The sequence below is a fragment of the Thamnophis elegans genome, chromosome Z (genome assembly GCF_009769535.1).
Source record: "Thamnophis elegans isolate rThaEle1 chromosome Z, rThaEle1.pri, whole genome shotgun sequence".
In the NCBI taxonomy this organism is placed as follows: Eukaryota; Metazoa; Chordata; class Lepidosauria; order Squamata; family Colubridae; genus Thamnophis; species Thamnophis elegans.
The window spans coordinates 98,601,659-98,615,150 of NC_045558.1; the positions used below are offsets into that span (position 1 = coordinate 98,601,659).

At 35.9% G+C, this 13,492-nt stretch overlaps 1 protein-coding gene across 1 annotated transcript in view; it reads left to right on the forward strand.

Moving 5' to 3' along the window:
• LOC116521243 (corticotropin-releasing factor receptor 1) overlaps window positions 1–13,492 on the forward strand; it is a 64,473-nt gene that overhangs the window by 16,876 nt on the left and 34,105 nt on the right. Inside the window, exon 3 of the mRNA XM_032235932.1 lies at window positions 13,087–13,206. Within this exon, the coding sequence (XP_032091823.1) occupies window positions 13,087–13,206 (120 nt within the window). The remainder of the gene's footprint in view (window positions 1–13,086; window positions 13,207–13,492) is intronic.

Here is a 13,492-nt window from a genome sequence, read left to right on the forward strand (position 1 = left end):
TTGTTAGAATTGTTGCACTGTTGTGCTTTTGGTATCTTCATTCTTATGACACTCCATCCCATCTTGCACTCCTTCTCCTATTAGTTTTTCCTGTCCTTGAATCCTATATATCTGAGTCTATTAAAATCCCCCCACCTTTTGGGGGGGGGGGGGCATTCAGAAGTATATGTTTGACTACATTCAAATTTCCTTTCTTTTAAAATTAGGAATTCCATCATTACTCAGTCACTTTCCCTGAAAGTTCCTGCTATTTTTATCTCCTTAACAAAGTCTTCCCTATTGATTAGTATCATGTCAAGGATAGCTGACTTTCTTATGCCTTCCTCTACTCTCTGAGGGAGAAAGTTGTCAACAAGACAAGACAGAAATTTCCTGAATGGGCGATGTTTTGTAGATATTGTCTCCCAATAGATATTGAAGCAATTAAAACCTCTCATCATCATGACTTCATGCCTCATTGAAAGATCTGCAGTTCGCTTTTATAAAACGTGGTTCACATTTTCCCCTTGGTTGGGAGGCTGCGCCACCAACAATATTACATTTATTTTCTCCTCCACTTATATTAACCCACATGCTCTCTACAGCATTGTCAAGCAAAGGGGCTCTCTTAAGGTGTATGGCTGAAAGTTATGGGAGCTGAAAAAGTGCAGCCCTAAATCATTTTCCGATTACACTCATTGCCCCCTGGTATCTTTTGCCCCAATCTGTAGTTTCATTTAAAAAAAAAACCCATTGCATTTAACGTGTAACCTACTCGGCCCTGATCAATTGGAAGTTCAAATTCTGTAACAGGAGAATAGCACTCTATTGTGACATTCTTTTTTTTAAAAAGTAATGTCTGAGAGACAGGGAAGATATGGCTGATCACTATGGCTGGATTGAATGGGACCAATACTTTTGGTTTATTTTTGTCACACTTAAGGATTTTAAAGGGACTGAATCAGTACCTTCAATCTCCAGAAGCTGAGGAAACATTTCATCGTTGTTGTTTTAAATTCTCAGAAATATTTTTTTAAAAGCTGAACTTTGGAATTTTTTTAAGTGTCTTAAATATTCGCCTCCTTTAAAAAGCTCAGAGTAACTGATAATTTTTAGCCCTGCAAATAAAAGAGGAAGGCTGTGAGTCTGCAAAAAGTGGGACTAAGACTTGTGTACCTCAGTGCTAAAGAAAACATGGCACAATGCTGATAGAATATTCTACCTGGATGAGAAATGCTCAGCTGCTTATTTAGGGCTGTGCTGTTCTCTCTCTGTCTGTCTGTCCGTCTGTCTGTGTAATGGATGCATTCTGCAGATTCTGCAAACAAAGCATCTGTCAAGCTGCTCATTTATAAGCTTTGTGCAACCGCTGGTTGAAACTAAGCATTAATACTTACAGTCCTGGTTCAAAACGATTGTCTGCAAAATAGCAAAGTTGTCATTCCAGACACAATATTTGATCAAACTGAATCTGCCCTCTGTGAACCCAAATGCATGTGAACCACTGGGCTAGTAAAGTTTGGAAAGTAAATTCATTTTTTTGTTGTTGTTGTTGGCAGGTTACAATAACATTTCAAGGGTAGTGAATTTATCATGGTTCTAGCAAAGTAACACTGAAATGGGAAACCGAGTACCAAGCTAGTTGCCTGGGAGTGCCAAGTTTTGTTAGTTTTTTTTCTTGATAAAGTAATCTTGCTTTTTTTTTTTGTGGCAATGAAAATAATACCTGCAATAATTCACCCTGTTTCTAAATTCTTCCTGAGTTCTGGGAATTAAATCTTTTTTTTTTGAAACAGAAGCAAATTGAAACAGCTACAGGAGAATGTTGAAAGTAATCACTGAACATGCAACATGAAATGACCTTTTCTATTTATAAAATTGCACCCAAACCTAAAAGCATCTCTTTAATTGAAAAAAAAACCCACCACCCAAAATGTAAAACATTTAGCATTAACGAATATGAAGACAGTAAGGCTCTGATTTTGTCTCAGCTGCAGTACTGCTGTTTGTTTCCAACATGTTCAGAGATCCCCAGAGAATCACAATAAAACTCTGAAGTCAATGTCTGTTAAATTATTTGTAATGACCAATAAAGTAAAGTTGTGTAGAGCCTGTTTTCTCTTTGTCTGTTTTCTTGGAAGATAAAAGCAAACTTTGTTTTAAGACAGAAAAATCTTAGAATTTATCCAGGAAAACCACTAAACATTTTTGTGCTCTTCAGAACCCAAAAATATAAAGTAGAAATTTATTTTGAATCTATATTTCATTTCTTCCAGCAGATTTGCCTTTAATAGTAATATCTAAAGTGATTATCCTAGCTGAAAATGGAATGCTGTGCAGATTTGGCAGAAGACCTTGACTTTAGCTGGTGTGCTGCATAGGTTCTGTTAAATCTTGAAGAAAAAAAACTGTAGTGTAGAAGAGAAGCTTTAAAGAATAGATTGACTGCCTAGCTGGCAATTGAAATGGTTTTGTGAGATCTTTACAATAGCTTCTCATTCCATTTGTCAATTGAATATCCTTGCCATATTCATTTACTATGACACCAGAGCAACTACAAGATCATCAACCAGGGAAACCTTAAGAAAGCTTGGAAAAAATATAGCATTTGTTTGCCAAGGCACTTTCAACTAATCCCAGTAAATTCCATCCAGAGGGGTTGGTTTTAGTAAACACTTCTGGGTAGGAAAAAAAATGATAAGAGCCAATTACCATTGAAAAGATTTCAACTGCTTGAACAGAAGCTTTAGAAGTGAAACCTTTAGCTCTTAAGATTTGGCATGGATTGTGAGAAGTCAGTCCCTGGGGGCAGGTGTGTGGGGGAACCAGGCTGTATCTGAAACATAAGTCACTTCTTCCTTATCTGCCAATAGCTCTCTTTTCTTCCTGATAGATTTTTGTTTTACATTGAAGGAAATCTTGTTGGACCCAGATTTAGCCATATTTAGAATAAACCTTCTGTAATATGTGTATCTCAGATTATTGTCAATGGATCTATTAACTGAATGTGAATTTCCAGTTAATCATAAAAAATGTAGGAACCGTGCTATTCAGCCCATCTTATTTTCCATGGGAATAATCAGAAGCATTTAGGAAGACTGCTAGCAGTCCTCAAGAGAAATAGCACCCTTCTCTTCACACATTTCTTCACATACCCCACATATCCCTTAAATGGAGCTGGCATTTAGAGGCATTCTTCTTCAGATATTGCAGGTAATGTACAGCTCTCATAATAAGAAAAGCTGTCCTCCAATAATTTATTTCTATTTAAAACTCTGGTGTTAGTTGCTCATCTAAATGTAATGTAATTATCTAATCAAAAAGTTAATCTGCAAAGCTATTCCCATTTACAAATGGGAAAGGGTTAATTGCCTTTGCCAACAAGGCTGGACTTCTCCTTTTCTTATGGTGTTATGTTCTTTCCAAGGATACTCTACCTCCTAATTCTCTTGGATTTACCCCAAAGACCAAGTCTCCATTTCCATACTTCTTCTAGATTCCTGAAAGCTGGCAAGCGGCTATTAGAGTTGTATAGATATTGATGGCTTCTGCCAGTTCTCCTATCACAGAAGCTCCGATCTGGCCTAAGTGCCTCTTTTTCTTGGATTTGAGCCAGAAAGGACATCAGGCAAGAAGTATGCACACTTTTCCTTCTGGTCAATATCATGAGAAGGAAGGACTCACTGGAGAAGAGCCTAATGCTGGGAAAGATAGAGGGAAAAAGGAGAAGAGGAGGACAGAGAATTGGGTGGCTGGATGGAGTCACCGAAGCAGTAGGCGTCCAGAGGATGGACTCCAGAGGATAGTAGAGGACAGGGAGGCCTAGAGGAACGTTGTCCATGGGATTGTAATGGGTCGGATAAGACTAACAACAACAGCTAACAACACCAGCACTGAGAGCTTAAATAAATAAATACATTCCTAACTGAGAAGAGCTGTAAAAAAAAAACCTCTTCTCAATTTGCATCCTGAGAGAAGCAAGCTGGTAGGTTTATACTGCAGCCATTTCTCTGCCATGGATACTTTCTTTCCCTTTGTACTCCTTATCTCCCCAAGAGGTGCAGCTTCTCTTTGCCCCTGGGCTGTGGAAATACTTGCTCAAAAGGATTAGTCCAGATACCCTAGGCCTGATATGCTAAAATGAGCAAGGACCTTGGACAGTGGATAAGCTGTTAGAGGTGGATTATGCCTTAACCAAAAGAACAAGACCCTTCTAATTCTTGAATCCATGCAGGTCAAACTAAAAGACTGTAAATTAATTGATACAGTTTATTGTAGTCTGTAATAATGTCTTCAGCATTGCTTAAGCGGGTCTCTGTTAAAACAATTCTTATCATGGGAGCATGGATGTATATGCATGTGGGCAAGCATCAGTTTATACTATAATTTCATCTGTGAATATATGTCTTATGAAAAATATTAACACCATAAAACAGAACACATCACATAGAGTTTTATCAATTTGAGCATTCTTTAATCCAGTTTAACAAATCATTTCATCTTCCCACTATTTGGAAATCTGGACTCCTTTTTTATAGCCTGGACTAGTTTGATTTATTTTGTTATCTTGGGCAAGTAAAAATGCATTTGCTCTTCTCCAACCAAAGGCAAGATAAAGTAATGAAGATTTTTGTCCTCTAGGGAAAATATAAAAACATTTTTAAATGGTGACATCCTAAGAAATTACATTAAAATATTTAGAAATATTCTAATACCAATAGAGAGCTGTTTTTATGAGTCCACTGCTATAAAAATACCTTGTTTTCTTATACACCACACTATTCACTGTGGATTAAAGTGATACATGGTCAGAACCACCAATTAACAATTCTATCTTGTTCAAGAAATAAACTGCTCTAGCTGTGGCACAGTATCGCTTGAAATCCATGTTATAATCACAAGCCCTTCTACTTATTGAGGCTAGCAAAGTCTCTGGTTGAACTTACAAGCAGTTTGGTATTAAGTAATTTTCCCAGGCTGATGATTAAAATGCTGGGAGCTGCTGTAGTTCCATCACAATAGGAGAGTTGATATGATATGAAAGTTTGGCTTTTTAGGTTCCTCCCACACATGAATTGTAAGACCCATGCAATGTTTGCACTGTATTGGTAGCAAGCACTCAGTCAGTGGAAGATAACTTTAAGGAGGATGGACTCAGGTAGAGTAGTAATGAATGCACCATTAAGAAGACCTAAAGAACCAAGTTAGAGAAAGATAATCATGGAGAAAAAGTTATCTATGCAGTTACTGAGAATTGGCAGAAATGTGATGGGCCAAATTAGCAACAAAAACCAAACTTACATAGTTAGGTAGTTTCTTCTACTATATTAGATCAAGGTGATACAATAATATATTTACTATTTATATATTTAGCATATGGAATATCATACATGGATCAGCAATATATTATTAACATTTCACCTAGATTAGTAAAACATAATAAAAAATAAATGTTAAAAAAATCTATGTTGAAATATCAACGTCTAGGCCATCTAACCACTGAAGCGCACCTTATTTATTTATTTATATATATATATATATAGTGTTTTTTTATGTTATTTGTGCTGATAAATAAATAAAGGGAGACTAGTATAGATCTATTTCAAGCTATTTAGCTCTCATCAGCTAGCCATACCCTTACTGGGATTTGAACCTGGGCTATATTACATACTAGGCAGACTTCTTAGCCATTAGGCCACAGGCTCTTATCCGTTATCAGATAATATTATATATATATATATATATATATATATATATATATATATATATATATATGTGTGTGTGTGTGTGTGTGTGTGTGTGTGTGTGTGTGTGTGTGTATATATATATATATATATATATATATATATATATATATATATATATATATATATATATACATACATATCAGATACTATAGATCCAGTATAATATTATCTATAGATCTATAGATGCCCTCAACTCATAGCTGGTCACAATGTGATCTACAGTTTGATATGGTATCCTGCAGTCACACTGAAGAGAGGATACTACGCCCCATTTATACAGAGAGTGCCAGCAGACATCCTGTGAGGTGCAAATCCAATTCAGATTGTCCATTGTTGACATGGTAGTTCAAAACTTTATACCTTTTTTATGGGATCATTTACATGTCTTTCTATAACTGGTATTCAGTAAGTCATTTGGCTTTCCACTGGGAATCAATGTTAAACTTGCTAGGCAGATGTTGTGCAAATGCCAGTGGGGACTTCCTGGATTTGAGACTTCCAGCTGATGAATGAGGAAGGTCAGCATTCACCAGTAGGAGTAAGTTGTTCATAGTTTTTCTGTATTTTCTCAGTAGTGCATCTTGCCTTCGTAAAGTGGGAGGCTATATGACTCAGAACAGGAAGACAACAAGTTGGAGTAGTTTTACTACATGTTGGAGTAGTTTTACTACATCTACTGCTTATAATCCTCATGGGGGATTTTTGCCGTGCACAAAACTGGCAGTAATGCCAGCAGCAACCCACTCCTGGTCTGTAGATATTTTCACAAACTAAACAACCCATCCTTCCAATCAATGTTGTAATGTGCAGTTAGGTCTAGAAACATGGCCGTGGTTTTGAGATCTTATTGGAATCCTGTTTCTGTTAGGCTTAGCACCTGGTCTATTGGTCTACACAGGTCTGGTCTTGTTGGAAGCCAGTTTGTTCCATGGGCAGATGCTCATCTACTATGGGACCTATCCTCTTTATAATTAATCTTGATAGAAGATAGAACTAAGGACCACTCATATTTCTCAAAAGGTCTAGACTCTGAGGCTAATATCTGCCCAAGAGAAAAATTCCTCTGAATTCACTAGGATGTAACTTCCCATACAATTGAACTCAATGACTTAACTCAAGCAATGTTATTATGATTATCTAGAAGCAAGCAGAAAACTCTGATTTCAGAAAAAATATTTCTAAAATCAGAAAGAAATACAAATTAAATTCCATAAAAACAATAGTTCTGAGAGGAAGATAACCTTATTATTAGGCAGAATAATAAGAGGTCTGACAATAAGAGGTCTGTAATGAAATCAGGTTTCCCAAGAGGACCTCCGAGGCTTCTACCCAATAAATGTATGATGAAATACTTGCTTCCTTTTTAGTGGGGCCTGAACTTGGCTTGTCACATTTATTTTCTGCCTTCAAGGATTTCATTCCTTTGCTTTCGTAGCTTCTATATGCCCTTGAGTGCCAGCCCGGATGGATGGTTGTGCTGTTTCTGTTATTTATTTTTCCCAAAACTTGTAACACCACTGGCTTCTTGGGTTTCTCATCGATTATATTTTAAAGTCTGTTTCAATAATGTGCTGTTTGACAGCTATTTGATACATACTGGCTGAGATAACTATGGCAAAACAGCAAGAGGAGAACCAGGAAAAACACACCAGCCAAAGCATAATCAAGCACGTAACCTTTCTGAATATGATGTGTAGAGCACAACTAACTACTCATGAAAAATGTAGCTGACTAGTTTATGGTTCAGTATGTCATAGAAACCTAGCCAGAAACAGCATGATGATAAGGCCCTGAGTAATCAATCACTTGCTAATGTTGCTTATGCAATAAAAAACAATCATTTAGGATAGCTGCTTTCCTCTGCCTATAATCTCTTTGGTGTTGAATGCAGTAACATTTAAAGAATTCATTTTAACTTCATTGTTCCTCAGCTTCCATTAAGATGACTTTTGGGGCTCTGTATTTTTGCTCAAAGACAGCCTTGGGATTTCAAAGTCAGACTATTATTGTACACTGGACTTATTGCATGATGGATGCCATGTGGAGAAAAAGAAAATGCATCTTTGGAAAGCTCTGAGTGGACATCCCTGTCGAAATATTATTTGATTCTCTGCGAAGAAAGCAAGTTGATAACGGAGCGAGTTGAGAAATAAAAACATATCTTAGCTAGAGCTGCTGGCTTTTTAATTTTTTTGTAATATATTGAAAGTTCTCTAGCAATGTTCATTCAGTCTTTCTTAGCTTTTATTTATTTCTCCATACTATTAGCAACATTGATTTGTATCAAGTAAATTCTTAAAATTACAAAGCAAAATATGTTCCAAGCATAATTTATAGTGTTATTTTAGGCACTGTAGCCAAATAGGGAATTATCTGGACACAACCATGATCAGCTAAGTATAAATATAAGTCCTTTCTTAGTCTTACATTAAATTCTTGAAAGTTTTTTACACATATAATATATAAAATAACATGAAATCAATAAAAAAGGAATGTGTGCTATGGATATAATGAAAGATAAATTTCTATTTGTTTCATTCATAAATTCACTCCCTCCTATTTTTTTTTTTTTACATTAATCCATGTATTTTAAACAGAATGGCTTTGAAACATGACATCTAAATACAATTTAGAGTAATATTTCTAAATGTATTTTATCTCAAAATAATGCATTTCTCAATATGATTTAATGTAGCTCTTGGCCCACAAAATGCATACTAAAAAAACAAACATAGCAGACATTGAAATTCTGATTAGTACATTATTCTATTGTTATTGTGTTGGGTGAGGCTGTATTGGAGTTCCCAAAGATTATATAATTCTTTAAACAACACTATTATGCAGATAAGGAATTCTAATTCTCCAGATTGGGGCATGCTAATTATAGAGTATAAGTGGCCTTTTTCTATGGATAATAGTTTTACGATACTAGAAAAAGGAGTTATTAACCTAGTCCTCAGTGCTGCTCATCCACCGATAACACCAATACAAGTAAGGAAGGTACTCTACATACTCTATGTAGTTTGCTGATTTTAATGCCACATAAAATCCTTAGTCCCTTGGCATCTACTATACTATTTCATTTGGGGCAGTTCTAGTAATACTTTGGCCTGCTTCCCTTCAATCTATGTGGGAACCTGGGGTGTATCAGGAATTTCACTGAAATGGAATAATTCTCACCTGTTACCTCAATATTCTTAACAAAACAATGAAAATAAATTAATAAATATATGCATTTGGGAAATAAAGAATGAAAGGGGGAAGGGGGGTGAGATGTTTTATTTGCTTTATTTAGATATATATTTTTTAAAATGAGTATGGATTTATTTCATGCAAAACAAGGAGGCATGTCCTCCAGTCTTCTGCGCTGTCAGTTGTTGGTCAATTGTAGTTGATTGTGGCTAATTAGCTACTGAAGGAAGTGTTTTAATCTGTCTATCTCCAGACACCAGAAATGCATAGTGATCATATCACAAGGACATATTGTAAATTAGATGGGGGAGAGGTGTGTGGATAGAAAGAATGTATTTTATCCATTCTCAGCCTGCAAATTGCTCTTTTTGCTTTCTTAAATCAACAGAGAAGAATTGAACTGGTAATCTAGGAGAAAGGTTTCCCCCCCCCCTCTTATGAAATCATGCCCCTTTGTATAGAACAGGAGAAGCATTACTCAAAAGCTGTGCATATATTTTGATGTGCAAAAGTCCCAATTTCACTTTAAAAAAAATATGACAAGCCAGCCACATCGATGTCGCAACCTGTACTCCGTCTCTGTCATTTAGTCACAGGATGAGACAATCTGAGCTTTTTCCCTCCCTGTCATCTATATGCGCCTTGTATGATTTATATGAGCTGGTAGGGCACATTACAATTTAAACCACATCTGCACATGCAAAGTGTTTGCAGATGATGCCTAATATATAATGATGCTTCTTCATTCAGAAAATGTTATCAGAAGTTCAGATAATATTATCTTTTAATTGTGCATTGTTTTTTTCCTTCCCTTTCCTCCCTGCCATCTTTCCTTCCTTTCCATTTAAATTTTTTATTTTATTGTAAATAAATAAAATAAAGGGACTGCAAAATCTGCAGTCTGATGTTAATAAAGGGGCTGTATTATTTAAAATCAGGCAGTTTGTCCACTTACTCTACCATAACTTCAATTGTTAGCAGCTTCTTTTAACTGGAAATGCAAAGAATTGAACATGGAATCATCTCTAAGCAAATTAAGGACAGCAGAAATTGGAAATTCCGTCTCTCTGAAAAGGAAGAAAAAATGGTAGAATGATAGTGAAAAGGAAATATGTTATCACATAATAATCATATTCTTTTCCTTTCTTATAAATAATGTATCTCAAAAATAATTTATTTCCCAAAATCATGGAACATCCCAACTGAAATAGTTAAATGTGCATAGAAACAGAAATAGGTATAAAATATGGATTGAATTTTGAATTTGTGTGTCTCTATGTATGTACATATTTGGTCATACACTATTGCATTATGCAAAAATAAATTTATTTGCTTTGTATTTATTCATTTAATGTGTAGAGGGATGGCTTTATGTGGGATTATGGGCAATAAGCTATTTCAAATAAATCTAATATGCTTCTCATCTACCATGGAGAGAGTCAAAGGTAATTTTTAGTTTAGAAGCTGAGCATCAAGATCCAAATAGCAATAATTTGGCTAATGGATAATGTTTTGGGATGAGGGAATGAGGGCATGATTACTTTTGCCTGTAAGGATGAGGATGTGACTCTCCACTGAAGCACACTTAATCTCTAGCATTTCTGATTTAAAAATGAATCTAAAGTAAGAGAATTGGGAGAAATCTCACATGGACTAAATTATTACTCAGATTTATATTCTCAATATAAGGCAGCTTTAAATATTTACCAAATGCGTACATTTGTAAAATATAATTATTCAAATACAAATTAGAGCCAGTTAGGTCCAGTTGTTAAACATGAAAGCTGGATGAGTGATTTGGGTCAGCCACTGTCTCAACTCACTCAGCCCAACTCACATCACAGAGTTGTGGGGAAAATAGGTGGAAAGAATATCAGATATATTCATTGCCTTGAATTATTTATTAAAAAAACAATAAAGGCCCAATTTAAACAATGTAAAAAAAAATCCCTCTTTTTATATATGAATATGTTCCACCTGCATATTATTTCCAATTGGAATGCCTTCCAAGAACCTTGTACAGCCACATGCCAGTTGACTTTATATGCATGGTAGGTCTTGTAAGATACTGATTCATGACTTTTGCAGAGGCCAGAAGTATCTGAATATCAAGGATTGAGTACTTGAATATTTTGAATATAACACATACCAATACACTCTTTAATCAATTCAACTAATATGCATTTTGCAGTAATGAAATCACTTGCTTCATCAGAATTTCTTCTTTTTGAGAACGGTTGAATATTGAAAGATGAAATATGCACAGGAAAGGATGGAATGAAACATCTATCTAGTCAGCCTGCAATGTCAACATTGGCTGTCAAGAGTTTGACAGCTATCACAATTAAATGATTCTTAAAATCCACAAAATCACTTAGATTGACTTTGGCTTAATATGCCTGATACGCATTGCAGAGGATTTTAGTTTAGGCTTTCTTGAAATAGGTGTGTCTTCGTCCAATTTAGAGCTCAGGTAAATTTAAATAGAATCTATATCTACTGAATTCATTTCAATTTGTGTTTACTGTGGGGTTTTCGTGATCTCTGACCCAGGCTATTTGCTTCTAGACAATTCATTAGATAACATCATTATTGCTAATGATTAGGAGGTTTGCTCTCTGTTTATAAACAGTAGCTTTCTCTGCCAGGGAGGGAGCAAATCCCACGCTCATTGGGGAATAAGCCCATATTCACTAGGGCTGATGATGTTACCTAATCAGGTAGTGAATCATTTGCAAGGATACAGCCAAGCTCAGAGAGCACCAAGGACTTCATAGTTGAACTACATATTTTCCTCTTCTATTGGAATCTGTGTTTAATATAGAAATTATTTTCAACTTACAAGTGGTCACTTAAAAATTATTTCTTCCAATATACCATGGTTGCTACTTTATCATGCTAGGGTTTGTAGTCAATCTGTGTAATCTTCTTGCAGCTACTGTTTCTTTAGTTTCTTTGCAGAGGCGGTATGGTGGTGGTGGTGGTGGTGGTGATGGTGGTGGTGATGGTGGTGGTGGTGGTGATGGTGGTGGTGGTGGTGATGGTGGTGGTGGTGGTGATGGTGGTGGTGGTGGTGGTGGTGGTGGTGGTGGTAGTAGTAGTAGTAGTAGTAGTAGTAGTAATATTCTGCTTCCCATTATGAATGAATGAATGGTTCTATGAGTGGTGAAGTTAAAAGATACATTTTTTCTGATTAAGAATATTTACGTGCATGTAGATGCAAATGTGTATATATTCATTACAATTCTAGGCCATGCTGGAGAAAAATTATATTGATTTCATCCTGGTTTCATATCTTTTGCAGGAGCTAATTCCAAAAGCCTTCTGAAATGACTCATTTAATATCACAGCCCATAAGTTAATTAACATTCTTTTTAGATTTTAAGGCCTGGCAAAATGCACAGCTTCTGATGTTAAATTAAACTAGGATGAAATGTGTAAGGTGCAGAAAATATATAGACAAATCAAGAAAATAAAACAAAAGCTGCAACTAAACAAAAATGGTCTAGAGCGGTGTTTCTCAATCTTGGTTATTTTAAGAGATGTGGGGATTTTTGGGAGTGAACATACCTCTTAAAATAGTCAAGGTTGATAAATATTGTCATAGATTTTAGCTAACATTCTTCTTTTCTGTTTGCAGCAATCAGTCAGAATATTTTGTGAATGCTCTACAGAACAGATGCCTTCCAGGCAAATAACTTCCAATGTCTCTAGCAGGAGAACCAGATCAAATATATTGAGAAAAACAACAGTGATACTGCCAGTCAATTTAACCAGGAGCTTAATCTAAAGGACCTTTTCCTCCTGGCAGTCAATCTGATATCAAGAAGGAAACTCGATAAACCACAAATACTTGTCCACAGGAAGCATTTTGGTGTACAAAGGAACATAAAACTCCCATATAAATCATATGATAATCTCATTTGGTTTCAACGTCTTGTTGAACATGTCTTTATATCGATGCTTCTGGGGAAAAAATGGAATATGGTTTTCTGAAACCAACAGCATCTGCTTTTGATTATGTATACCAAGCTATCTGTATCATGCCTCCCTTACTCTATTTCTGCAGGATTCTACTAAATTGCCCCAAACTACTAAACAAGTATATAATATGTGATGTCAATATTTTTTTCTATTTTTTAATTATTCTCTTCTTCCTTCCCTGCAGGTCCTCAGTGCAATGCCTTAGTGGATCTAATTGGGACATGTTGGCCACGCAGCCTTGCGGGACAGCTGGTAGCGCGTCCCTGCCCTGAGTATTTCTCTGGAGTGCGATATAATACCTCAAGTAAGCCAGCAGATGGGTTGAGTAGGAGCATACGGCAGGAAGAGAGGTTCTTCCCTTGGACACATTGAAGCAAAGACTGAAGCAAATGTTAATGAAAGATGGAACCAGAATATCAGGAAGCATAGAAATGTCAATGTGTGTACAGTACTTGCATTAAGGAATGAAATCAGCAATTTGCATAATCTAGGGGTGCTTGTAACATGCCTTGACAACAGACCCGGTGATTGGCAGGTAGCATGAAGCTTCTAGGTGGAACACACAATACACAGCTAGATATTTAGGAATT